Below are 14,240 nucleotides of genomic sequence, written 5' to 3' on the forward strand. Positions count from 1 at the left end.
CAACATAAAAAATACCTAACTTTTCACATATTAAAAATAATAATAACCAGGGAACGGATTTTTAGGACCTAAAAACCTATAAAAAAGGCAAAATAAAATAACGAAATAGGCTGGAAAAGGCAAAATAAAATAGCAAAAAAGGCAGGAAAAGGCACTAGGTATTGAAAAAAAAGCAAAATAAGGCACTAAAAAAAAGACAGAAAATACGAAGAACAATCAAAAAATACATTTATTTTAGAAATGTTTATATTACAAGTAAAAAGAGAAAAACTATGAACTAGTTTCATTATATGAAAAGTTTGTACTTTGAATCTTTGACTATTTTATCCTTTTGAGTTTCTAACTCATAAAACTTTAATCTATATAGTTGTAGTAACATTGAACCACAAGATGCATTTTGAAGTTTTCTGGCAGCATTTTCATTCGATTTTCGCGAAGAAAAGCCTTGAATGTACTAAATGTGTGCTCGACGTAAGTTGATACAAGTGGAGCCCAATTTAAATATGGAACGTTTGAAACGTTCATATTATCAGGAATAAGGGCGTTTTCCTCGCCCTTTACAATTTTATCCACACCCCTTATTGTCTCCAAGCCTACTTTAGCTGAGAAAACGGCTTTGAATTTTTCCAAAACCAATTTGGCAAGAGATCCCTGCGCTTCTATAAGCCGCAAGGGCATGTGTAAAATCTAAATGCTATAATACCTTTTTTTAAGGTAGAAAAGGCAAAAAAGGCAAATATCTTAAAAAAGGCAAAAAAAGGCAACATCAAATGTGTATGTATATATGGAATCAGGGAAAGCTAAATCGTGAACATTCTTAATCGAATATACTCTATCTCTTTAGCAGAAAAAAGGCAATTTCCATAAAATCCGTTCCTTGATAATAACTCTCCAACATTTTTGGGCAGAGCCGCATGCGTTTTGACGTGGATGAGTGCGAAGGCCAACATTGGTACAGTAATGCCTCCCTTGGAAACAGTGTGGCCTTTTGAAAAATTCAATATGGCGTCCCAACTATGACGCCTAAGCTAACTGTAAATTAGATTTCACTTTTCCACTTCTGTGCCTCTGGAGAACCCAACATTACGAAAGAAAAGGTAGCGGCGGTTTTTTATGTATTACGAATCTGGAGTTTGAATTAAATAATGTGAAATGGCGGATCCATTCGACTCGCTTGTTCCGTTTTGCTCGAGGGTTTCTAAAGTCTATTAATACGAATCTGAAGCTTGAATGCAAACTCTCAAACTGACGGACCCAATGTGGTGGCTATAAAAATTAAATCGACTAGATTTGCTTAAAACTGTACGGTCGGGGGCTCTTAACGTCAGTGATTACGAATCTGTAATTAGTTTTTAAAAATTCAAAAGAGCGGATCCATCTTGGATCTACCATTTTTCACGGAAAATATTAGAATGTACATACATACATGGCGTATGAGTAACATTGTCTTCTCGTCTGACTCAATTAATAAATAATGGATATATGCCCATTTTTCGAAATTCTATAACAATCATATTTATTGTGAAGACATTGTTGCAAGTATTGATTTTGAGTAAATTGGCTTCCTAAGTTATTCAAACCTCAGTGGTTTTGTATGGGTACCAAATGCAAGATTAAATTTTAGAATTTAAAAAGACAAATTTTTTTTGCATTCACAAGGATGAATAGGTAATTTTTTAAGCTGATAAAGTTAGAAGGACGAACTTCGAGGATGTTATCCAAGCACCAAATTGATAAGTTTAAATCATTTTTCATATTTGATTGTTTTTTAATTTTTAATTTTTTTTATATACAAAGCATATATATATATCATTCTTTATCGCTTTAGCTCGGATTCGAAGAATCATATTTAGGAATTTATTTGAGAAAAATAAAACGTCTAGATTATTATTTGGATTTTCCTTGATTTTAAATTTGCTATCCCAAAATAATTGATATCACCTCTTTGAGGTATAATTTTCCAATGGCGAAAGCTGAACTAGAGACACAAAATTAAAAAAATTTAAATTTATTCGGAACTTTGCAAATTTCCGTCTACTGTTAGAAACACAATATAAAAATACAGAACTTTAGCAAGGACTAGCATGAATAAAAAAAAAATCCGTCAGTTTCCATGGCATTCAAAACTTGCGTAAAATTTTCATCACGAAAATGATATCATAGATTTTGTGTTTCTAGTTCAGCTTCCGTCACTCGAAAATTTTACCTCAAAGAGGTATTTTATTTGATAAAATCTACAGAAAATTTAAAAAAGTTAAGACAGTGGCGGATTTGAGTATTTGTCACCCATAAGCAATTCAGAATTTGCCGCCCTTTTCCGATAAGAAAAATATTTTATACTAATTTGGAATTTTTACCTAACAGCGTTATCTTATTTCCTGATGGCGTAATTGGATCTCGAATTTATATTATTATTAATTTATTTTACTTGCAGTGCAGCTAACATAAAAAAAAATAATTTTTTTAACGCAAATTTTGCGGCCGCTAAATTTTGCCGCCCTAGGCACATTTCTATGTTGCCTTTACGACAAATCCGCCACTACCCGCAGATAATGTTTGGGTCGTGACTTATCTAACACTGATTGTAAGACTGTTAAGTTCTTTACTTTGCTGCTATACACTAATGTAGCTTTTTGACAAACCTAAAAAGTTTCTAGATTACAAATAATTGTGCTTACAACTATAACTGCGAACTTTTAAAGCTTTCAGTTCAAAGTGGCTCAAATGTTATGGCTCTTGACAGCTTTAAATATGCTCAGAAATACTTAAAAAACTTTGCAACTTTCAGCTTTGCTATAAAAAGCTTTGGTAACAATTTAACATTTTTAAAAATGTATGTAAGTATATTTATGAAAGTTCTGTGGCAACGACTCTTTGCAGTACACATGTACGTAGAGCAGCGATGAGCAGAGAGAGCTTTTACTCTGCACGCGCCTATACAAAATATATAGGAAGCTTAAAAGAGCTTTGCCCGCGGGCAAGGCAGTGCCCATCAGTGACGTAGAGCAATGCTCAGATATACAGAAAATAAAAAGGAGAATAATTTCCTGTGCTTGGTATTAAAAAAAATCTACGTACATATGTACTGCAAAGAGTCGCTGCCACAGAACTTACATAAATATACTTACATACATTTTTAAAAATGTTAAATTGTTACCAGTGAGCAATAAGAACAATACAGCAGCAGTCAAACTCTCTACATAACTGCATATGTATTTGTAAAAATCTTAAAATTTACTGCTTATGATTTAGTTATTACGTTGCAAGCATCTCGGGCGTTTTCTTTTTATTTGGTTATATTTATTTAAACGCAAAATTTTTAATGGAAAAGTAAACTTGGCCCATTTTCCTGTGGGTTTTGCTCATACTTACTTGAATTTATTAATATAGTTTTACGAAACTCGCGCCTAGTAGTAAGCACATTCGCGCCGTTGCCGTCAAAGTTGCCAATTGCCCTAAAACTTTAGGAAAGTAATTGGCTTATACTCGCATATCAAGTCGCAATTATATACACCTTTAAGTATAAGTTTACACTTATGTATGTTTGTACTTCGAGACGAAAGTACCGAAATCTACAATCATAATTACGGTGACCATATTAATGAGAGCCGCACACGGGACAAAAAAAATAATTTTGCAAATTTTTTCCACACTGTTTTCCCTAAAACAGTATCCTTATAGTATCATCACAAATTACTTTCATATAATAAATAATAAACATTAAATAAACTAAGGAAAATTAGCCAAAACTTACTAAAATGTCGAGTCCTAATTTCTATTTTGGCCACTTTATGTATTCCCCGATTCGAAACACAGGTATTCAGATTAGAAAAAAAAAACTTTTATAAAGAAAATTACGATCACATACCAACATCATGAGCTGTTAAGGCGTCGGAACACCGAATACGAGACAAATACAGAACATTAAAAGAATAACAGAACATTTGGCATCCAGTGTAAAATAACTAAATTACTAGGACAAGGGGTCAAAAGAGAGGACTGTCCCATATAATACAGGACGGATGGTCACCGTAATCATAATGGAAGCAAATTGATTTATTAAATGTTGCGCATACGCCCCTGTGTTCGAGAATTATGCTTGTATGTACATCCCTAATCACATGAAGAGACATATTTTTTTATACAAGATCCGAGCTTATTTAACACTTTGCTACATAAGTCAGATGTTGTCGTAAATCAGATCAGATTTTTTTTTTTGTGGAAGCCTACTTCCAACCTCGCGAAGACAGTAGGTGTTGCGGGGCCGGCATACTGGCTCTTTTGACCATCCAGAGTGCCTTTTGTCTTCTTTTAAGTGGATTGCCCTGGTACTATTGACTTCCATCGCTCCTCACGTTCGCCTTAATTTAAAAATTGGATTGCCTTCTATTTTTTTCGCTACATTGATCCACCTCACCTTAATAATGGAACAAGATTAGTGGTGAAGAAGAGGAAGAGCAATATACATAGTTGAAGAAAGAATTATATCTAGTTGCGGCAAAGGGAAATATGTTTTCTATCAGGTCTTCCATTAATTCTCATAGACATTCCGTTTGAAAGGCTTCAGTATTCTCTGAGGCTTTGATTTGACATGTCGACAAATAGATTGCAAAGTCAAACGCTAAACGTGACTGGACTTCGGCTGGAAAACGCTTGCTTTACCCACGGTCAGTTATGTTTCGAATAGTAATAATGGCTCTGCACCGCACGATAAAACTAAAAATTTTGTTCATAAGACCTTAAATTAAATAAGAAGAAAATACTTTGACTCCTTTAGTTTTTGCTGAGCTGAAAATTTTTGTGTATTACTGTTTTATAGTTCTATTTGTTTACCCCGAACGAGTAACTAACCTTTGCTAAATAGTACAGAATAAATCGAGCTTTATAGAAAGTATGTACATATACATACATACATACCTACGGATGTTGGGTGTCGGGAGACATAACTTGCATAGCTACGAAATGAGGAATGAGTTGGATAGAAATGATTCTTTACGATATGGTTGATTTTTCAAACTATGATGCTGCCAAAAATAAACTGGAGCTAGTAGCGTTTCGAAAGCCATAAGTCACTTCTTCAGCCCAAGCCGAGATATCTAGGACAAAAAGAAGGCACTTTGGTAAATATTGCTTTGAAGAAAGAACAATTAAAGAAGACATTAAAAAATTATAACTTTCAAAAAATTAAATGAAAGTAAAAAAAAAATTTTCTTTTTAAAACAATAAAACCTAAATATTTCAAGAAAAATAAATTAAACTTTGTAGTTGCTTGAAATTAAATGAAATATAAAAATATTTTCCTTTTTAAAACAAATATAAATATTAAATGAAAAAAGTGTGAATAAAAAAGAAATAAATCCAAAAATTAAATGAAATACAAAAATAAATTTTTTTCTTTTTAAAACAATTATATTATTATATATTATATTATATTAATATGGGTGTTTTTTATTCGAGCAAAATCAGCAATCTTTAAAACTTTTGTCTGTCTGTCTGTGTGCATGTTTGTACGCGCAACGCTCAAAAACTAATGCATCGAATTGAATGTAGTTTCCAGTATTGCTAGAGTTCTAACTTAAAATAAAAATTAACAAAATTGGAGAGTGCCCACCTGTGAATACTGAATATGGCTTTCAAAAGAAAGTTTGAGAAGGCTTACAGCCGAAAATATTTTTGTTTGAAAATTTTAATTTATGAAATTTGCAATATGAGTATCAAACTAAAGAAGTTTAGGAAAGTTTATGCCGAAAATATTTTTGAAGTAGGGTTGCCACCTTTTTAAAGAATTGTATTTCTTTTAAATCGATAACATGAGCTAAGTATTACAATATGGGTATCAAAGGAAAGTATTTGAGAAATCTTTGATCCAGATATGTCTTCAACTAGGAAACACACCGCGTACTTCGCAGCGCCTTCAAAGTATTTTTGTTTTGTTACACGCTGTCACTACATCGAAAATTATTAGTTAATACCTGTTTTGTAAAAATTGTAGACTTTTTTTCAAATTAAAAAAAAATTATTTCCCCTTGTTAAGTAACGTAAATATACCGTATTACCGAATAAATACATCTTCGAAGATAGTTCGCGATATGTAGGCTCGAGTTATAAGATTAGAAATTAAATTTTCAGGAGAAAATCGATGCTTTACCTACTTTGTAAATATCTTCGAAAATATATTAACTAGCACCCATTATTATAAAAAATAAATAATGTTTAATTTTTCGAAAACTTGTTAGAAAATCTAACTTCATAAAGCTCTTCAGATCTTTTTTTTTTTTATAAATAATATGGTAATAGTTTGAGAGGGAGTAACAACAAAAAAGTACTTTTAAGGCGCAGCGAAGCACGCCGGGTATTTGCTAGTGTATAACATATAACAAATAACAGAAAATTCAATGAACAAATTAATAAAGTGGGGAAAAAGAAAATTCCGTTGGACGGGGATTATATCTCGGATCTCTCTGCTCTGCTCACTCGGCCATTGGGATTGCTGAGGCAGGAAAATGTGAGTGATGCCACAAAAAAAGGGCCAAAACTTTGGCCATACTTTAATTTTTCATTAAATCTGTGTTCGTATGGAAAAGTAGCTTATGTCGAAAGGCTGGCTTTAGTATAAATCGGCATTCGCAGCATACGATTGCGAATGACTCACCGACGCTGAGCCGTTGAAAAACTTTTGGCAAATAAACGTGCAAGAAATAGTTCCGATACTAGCAAGTCAATATTCTTGTTAAGTCTCATCCAAAAATTCTTTGTCGTTTAAAGAATAAAGGGAATGCCGTATTATACTAAAGCCAGCCTTTCGACATAAGCTACTTTTCCAAACGAGCACAGAAATAATGAGCCCTTATATTTTAACCCTGTTTTTCTCATTAAATAACAGTTTCTGAGTGCGGCTCTTAAACCCATTGAGAATATATATCATCATCGTCATTTAAAGTACAAAACCGCGTATCAACAAAATGCAAACCGCGTATCAATCCAATTTTTGGCAAAAAGTGTCAATTATGCGGTTTTGAAGAAAGACGATATGCGGTTTTGTACTTTAAACGACGATATGTTCTGTATGCGATAATTGTATGACAGTTCAAACCAGCGCGGGTTTTGCTAATATTTTCTGAAAGTATTCATATCCCGTAATAAAACACTCGATGGATTTACAAAAGTTAGCACGTATTTTTATTTCATGTCCCGGCCTAAGTTGTTTTCAAAAATGTGGAAAAAATGGTTAAAATAAATGTCTGAGCGAAATTAAAGTTTAAGATATATATGGTAAATGGTTGGGGCATTGATAAATTCTGGAAAATTTTATTTCGGAAAATTTCATTAGGCGTTTGCTGAGGCAGAAAAAAACTTGCTTTTTTTAAAATTTTTTTATTTTTTTTTAATTTAGTTTAGCTGTTATTCCTTATTGGCATAGATTTTATTTTTTTCAAATTTTATAGAGGCTTTTACGTTGGTGGCATGAGGTTTTGCCTGAGAAGATCCCTAGTAAAATTTTCCGAAGAAGAATCTAGAATATATCAATCCTCTAACGACCTTCCAAATTTGCTTTTGCGGCATTTTTTGAAGTAAGGATCAAAACGACCCTTTCAGACGTGAGCTAATGAGTTAAAATGTTCTACGAAAATATTTCACATGAAATTTTACCATAATTTCGTTCAAACATTTATTTTAAATTTTGTTTTTTTCGAAAATTAGTTAGGCCGAGATATACGAGGTAACTTTTGAAAATTTATCGAGTGTTTTACTACCGGATGGTTATACTTTCAGAAAATGTTAACAAAGTCCGGGCTGGTTTCGGCTGTCGCGAAGTGCTATATCTCCTATCGCTTCAAATATATTTTCGGATTAAATGATTTTATGCAAATAACAGACACGCTTTTTCAATGCCTCTATTTGTAATCCTTTTCATCTTGTTTCTCTCACTTGTCTCATTCTTTCCGGTTTAACGACGCGTTTGATGCGATGAATGAATAGGGCACAACATGGCCTCAGCAGATATATTACAATACTACAGCAACACTACAACAAAAACAGAGGCAACAGCAACACAAACACTTCCAACAACAACAGCATATGTTCAGCATTGTTTCGTGCAACACACTTCCGGCATACAAGCGCCAGAGGCATACATCCTCGCCAACGAGCGGAAACAATTTAAAGACGAGGCATCAGCAAAATCAGCATCAACAGAAGCAACAAAAACCAACGCCTCAACAGAAATATCGAGCCTATTGTCATCGCATCGTCAACCCTCACTTACCGTTGTCGAGTACTCTTCGATTCAATGCGAATTGGGCACAAAACACCAGAACACAGGAACAACGAATGAGAAGCAACATTCTAAGAGCGACCAGATATTGCGAAAATCCTTACAACAGAGTCCGGCACAGTTACATTTGCAGTCATTACAAAGGAGTGAAAAGGGATATCACTTCATCGCATCGCCATCAATATGGAAAGCAACTGCTGCCAGGAAACAACCAAACTCAAGCGAAGCGAAGTCATTGCTGCCGCACAATCAAAAGTATTGCAAAGGCAAAGATGATATTGAAAATCACCGCTTTGTGGAAGGTTTGCAAAGAGGCAGAAGTAAAAGCGAATGTTCAGCACATTGCAGTGGTTACAGTGAGATACCAGGAGAGAGGCCTCAAAAACAAAAACAACAACGAATGCACCAAAGATGCCATTCGGAAAGTAGAAGGAGAAAAATCAAAGGATTTGCAAACATGTCAAACGCAGCAGCGACTGGTAGCGAGTTGCAACGACAACAAAAATATTATATCCAGCAACAAATCTCTATTGTCGGTAATGGCGATATTGCTAGTAGTGTGGCTGCAGGCGCTTGTAAACTGTTTAGAGGTGGTTGTGAGCACATTACACAACAAACACAGAACAACAAAAACAAAAGCAAAACCAAAAGCTGCCAACCAGGGAAAACGAAATGCAAGAAAAAGTACAATGTGGACGCTTGCTGCCAAGCAGCTAGCGGGTGTGGCTGCTATTGTAATCCGTCTGACGCTGTCTCATGCTTACGCCAATCTTCCAGAAATGTTAATGACAACAAACAACAAAAACAACTACCACATGCCAGTCAATCGAATGACTCTAAAGCACATTTTTCACAACTATTTGCCGGCAGCTATTGCTCATACAATGCAACGCCTCAGTTATCGAAACAGATTGAAGCTTCTACAACAATACCATTGCTACTACAGCCCACAACAGTTGCATGTGCAACAGTCGAACAACGAAGTATCTTTCATTATAAAAACCACCACAGCATTTGTAGTTGCAACAGGTGCGCTGTCGGCGAGCTTTGTGACGGAGTGGCGTCCGCTGCTGCTGGCTTTGTTAATGGTGTTGCTGCAACCACGACTACTAAACCTTTTCTATCTACAATGCGTTGCTCTATGCGTACGAAATTTACGGTGGCTCTGGCTGATCTCCAGTCATTCTCACGCGCTCTATTCTCGGTCATCATCATCTTTAATATGCTGCCATTATTCTATGCAGGTGAGCGCATATACATACATACGCTAATGAAGTATTTGTAGCATAAAGTTTTCTAGGTATTTATATGCATACATATGTGGTAGCGCACTGATTGCAATCGTTCATACAATCAAGATTTTGCTCTATGCTGGTGCTATGAAATTGTAAAAGGAAGATTTTTTTTAAGAAACTCCTAAATTCTAGCTTGGGCCATTTTTGGTTATTTTTTTCGTAAAATATACATACATATGTATTCAAGTAGGAGGCACAGTTAATGTCGAAATTCCACACCAACAACGTACAAAGTACTCCTGCTATGGAGATAAAAAATATACTACAGTTAAAGGGTTTACAATTTCTCTACATACTACGTGTTTTATAAAAACATTTTGATCATCAGACAAATGAACTTAGCCTGAAACCAACCAATTTTGAAACCATAAAAAACACAAAAAATTGGCCTGGATCACACTACTAAGGTGAAGCTTACTTCAATTCATTTCTTGTTCGTTTCATCAAAAAATTTTGTATTACACTTTATAAATAACAACCTTGTTCTTAGTTTTCGTTTTCAAACTCAGTTTTATACCCGAGCGCACTTGTGCAGATGGTATTAGAACTTTGTTCGCATAAAGGCTGTTTGTAACTGCCTATAGGAATCGAGAATATCGACAACAAAATCTATTAATATCGATAACAAAATCGATAACTATCGATAACAAAAAATCGATAAAATACCGATAACTAAATCGATAGAAATATCGATAACAAAACCGATAAAAATATCGATTATTTTATCGATAAGTCTCGTGAATTCCGAAAATCTCTAAAATCACAAAATGGTTCCCAGGTTGAGTCTTTGTGTCTCTCTCTATATCCTTTCCTCTTTAATTACCTTTAATTTAATCTTTCTTCCCCTATCGTCATCTTTTCTTTTATCGGTATCCGCATCCTCCTCTTTTTCTTTACTTTTATGTTTATCATTTTCTTCATCTACATATTCCCCTTCACCTTTGCTCTTATATACATATATGTAAGTGAAGTGTTTAAATTTACCTTGGTCTTCATTTTTGCCTTTATCTTTACGCATCTTTGTTTTTGTTTTTATTTTTACCTTGCCTTTATCCTTTTCTTTATCTATGTACGCACTCACCTTTACTTTCATTCTTGTATTGGCCTTTTTCTAAGTGTTATTCTTTAACCTTTTATTAGATCGTTTTTGTTAAATTAATACCATGTGCATACACATAAGATGCCCTTGTTTCAGCCCCAACCATTTCCGTTGCATCATTTCCTTTGTACCATTTCCGTGTGCAATTTCCGTTTCCAATTCAATTTCCAATTTACTCCCAACCAACCAACCGCCGCTAAAGAAGTTTCACTTCGAAAAATTTGGAACAACGATAGTTGATACCTGCGCCGGGTATATAAAATTGGGTCCGCCCAAACTTATACTTCTTTGCTTTTTTTTTTTTGAAGTTGCGTTAAAAAATAGATACTTAAGACGCAGCGTAAACATATTTTGCTGAACGGTAAAATATATCAAATTTGTCGTCGATAGAAAGAGAAAAACAACGACAAATAAACCCACTGTGTTTCACCTGTCCTACTGGGACTCTTGTAAAGCGCAGTTTCTATTGGAGTGAGTTTTTTTAGAGGGGTCAAATTTGAACAGCTGCCCGCAATGACTCGTTCCTCTGCCATTTACGCAGCCTAAATGGACTCTTTAGGTGATTTGGCGATAGGAGTCTTCTAATTTAGGCGATATATATGTATTTGTAAAATGAAATTGGTGAGTCCTTTATTGTCTGCTCTTGTATAGTAGTTGAATATCTAATATGTGGTATGCGAAATAGCGCAAAAATTGTATAAGATTTGTACATATGTACATATTTTTACTGTGTTCTGGCGAAAATCATTATATGTGACCTGGATAACGAAAAGGGAGCTTACGTGCGAAAAAAGTTTTCTGTGAAAGAGCTGTTAAAAGTGAAAATCATCTCATCTTCCATCCGAATCAACCAAAAAGTGAAAATTGATTTTTTTGACACCTAAGCCCCCTTTCCGTAGACCAGGTCACATATAAAAAGTTCTTGGTGCGTAGTTGCATATGTGGCGCATTTGTCTATAGAGTAAATTTCATGCATAAATGCGCAGGAAGGCATACATACGTAACTAAATATAAGTACATACATAGTTGAAGTCTTCCACAAATTTTAAGCCCAATTTATTTAGCACATACGAATGACAGTGAATGAGAATTTTCATTAAACGAAATATGCACACATTCATACATGTGTATGTATATTAGGGTGGCTCTTGCACGCTGAAAGATGTATTTGATGTTACACTCACCCTTAAAAAGGGCATGTTTTTGCTTTTTGTCCTTATTCCAGCTCACGAATTTCATAATAACTATTATCGTTTTATGCAGCCATTGGATTTTCTGGGCAACCATCTCCCCTGACAAAGCTTCAAAGGGCAGAAAACTTTCCTATTTTTGCCTTACAGAAGTGTGACATTCAAAAAAACGAACACAAAGTTTTCCCACAATTTGCCCTTATTTTAGAATTGAACACGAAAGGAGAAAGGGACAATCAAAATGCAATATTTTTTGGTAGAAACGAAATCGTCATTAGTAGAATTTTTACGTTAAATAAGTATCATAGTGATATTTTTTGAAGACCTTTGAAAGAAAATAGTCTTATTCGATCAAAAATATTTATTTTTAATGATTTTATAGCAATTATACGAAAAAACTTATTTTTTCCATGTAAAATACATGGGAAACTTCAAAGCCACGGCTGTACAGGTAAATATTAACCGGGTTTAAAATAAAAAATATACCCTGATGTACATACATATACATGCACAAATTTGTTTTGAAACGTCAGTTTTTTTCTCATTATAAGTGCAAAAATAACAGCGACACTTGTCAACAGAGATTTGACATTCACGACAGCGTATTGTTGGATTGTCTGAACATCATGTCACAATGACACAGAAGCTTTTAAGTTTTCTCTCAAACTTTATATACATATACTTATACATATTTACCTACTTATATACATACATATGTATGTACATACTAGGGATATTAATTTTCAGCTTTTTCCGATACCGGGATTTTCGCGATGGCGTTGTCATACTCTGGGGATCCCGGGATTAGTCCCGGGATTTAGATATTCATTACTTTTCAACAACTTGAATCGAAAAAATTGCTTCTATATTGTTTGAGAAGCTCTCCTGCCATGAAATAAATAATAATAAATGGGTTTGAAACCTAATTTTTTACTTAAAGTGGCGTTTTTATTTTTTCTCTCTGACCGCAGGAATTATTTTGAAGGACTTTGTAATTTAAAAGATATGATTAATTTCAAAAATTGTTATAAAAATTCAATGCAATGTAGAATAAAAATATGGGTAACAAATGCAATAGGAAATTTCCTTAGAATTTAAAAAAATTAAATTTTTTGGATTCACAAGGACGAATAGGAAACTTTTAAGTTGACAAAGTTAAAAGAACAAAACTCGAGGAAGTTATCGAGTTTATATAAGCCCTTAATTTATAATTTTTTCAAAAACAAATATTGCGAAATTTCAAGGATAAAATTTTAAAATGACATTTTCAATATTTACCAGTCCTTCTGCACCAGAAACTTGAATTTGTTTAAATTCTACAGGATTTCCTCATTAATTTTATACCCATACTTCTTATCTAAGCACATTTCTTTGAATTTTTTAAATCATTTTTAAATTACTGACGTCAGAGTGAAAAACTAAAAACGCAATTTTATTATATTTGGCCCATGGTTTCGCGAATTTATTGATATTTGTCTTTAAAACTTACTATCGCGCGGTGTTATATGTATAATGAGCTTGACATTTATAAAAAAAATATTAATTATTAAATAAAAAGAGAAATATAGCCAATACCGGTCATGAAAAGGAGTGCCTATTATTGCCATCAGTGCAAATTACAAATCCTGAAAATCCCGGGATTACTTGCCAAGAATCCCGGGATTTTCGAGACCTTAAAAAGTTCGGGATCCCGGGATCTCGGGATTAACATTTCTACTACATACTTATAAATATACAATACGTTTTCCATCTCGAAGGCAGAATAATGACATAAGTTTATGTTTTCCCCTCTTTGAGTTAATGTTTAGATAATTCAATAGCTTTTATCTAAAAGTAAATCACGCTTATGGTGGAGTTTCAATGATATTGTGACTTATGGCATTCTACCATGGAAGTGTTTACATGCAAATACATATATTAAATATATATACGTACATACATAGCTCTCTTATAAGACGTTATTAAATTTAGTAAAAACAAGGGATAATCTTCTTGTTTGTATAGAAGACGGACTCCGACCCTAAATTCCTTAATGTAAAATACATGGTAAGTCTTTATATTAAACATGGTAGGTGGAAATGCTCGATACGTGCAACAATGGTTGCTCTGACTGGTGGCTGACGCTCTTCCGTAATTTATTCCATTAAAATCTGGAATTTTTTACATGGAAAAAACTGAGGAAGTGCTTTATGTAGCTACCAAACTAAAAAAAAAAAAAAAAATTATACAAATTTTGAGAAAACAGGCTAAAAGAAGCACTATGGTCTGACAGCTACTATTTACTTTCAAAGTAATATTTTAAAGTATCGATAAATTGAGTTTTTTTTTGAGTTTTGTTGTGTTGTGTTGTGTTGTGTTGTGTTGTGTTGTGTTGTGTTGTG

The 14,240-nt window shown here is 33.7% G+C and overlaps 1 protein-coding gene across 1 annotated transcript in view; it reads left to right on the forward strand.

Moving 5' to 3' along the window:
• LOC118737525 overlaps window positions 1–14,240 on the forward strand; it is a gene marked incomplete in the record, with an annotated part of 218,716 nt that overhangs the window by 44,013 nt on the left and 160,463 nt on the right. The window contains 1 exon segment of the mRNA XM_036468093.1: window positions 7,981–9,519. Within this exon segment, the coding sequence (XP_036323986.1) occupies window positions 7,989–9,519 (1,531 nt within the window).

The sequence above is a fragment of the Rhagoletis pomonella genome, unplaced genomic scaffold, assembly GCF_013731165.1.
Source record: "Rhagoletis pomonella isolate Grant_MI unplaced genomic scaffold, Rhpom_1.0 Rhpom_scaffold_00004, whole genome shotgun sequence".
NCBI lineage: Eukaryota > Metazoa > Arthropoda > Insecta > Diptera > Tephritidae > Rhagoletis > Rhagoletis pomonella.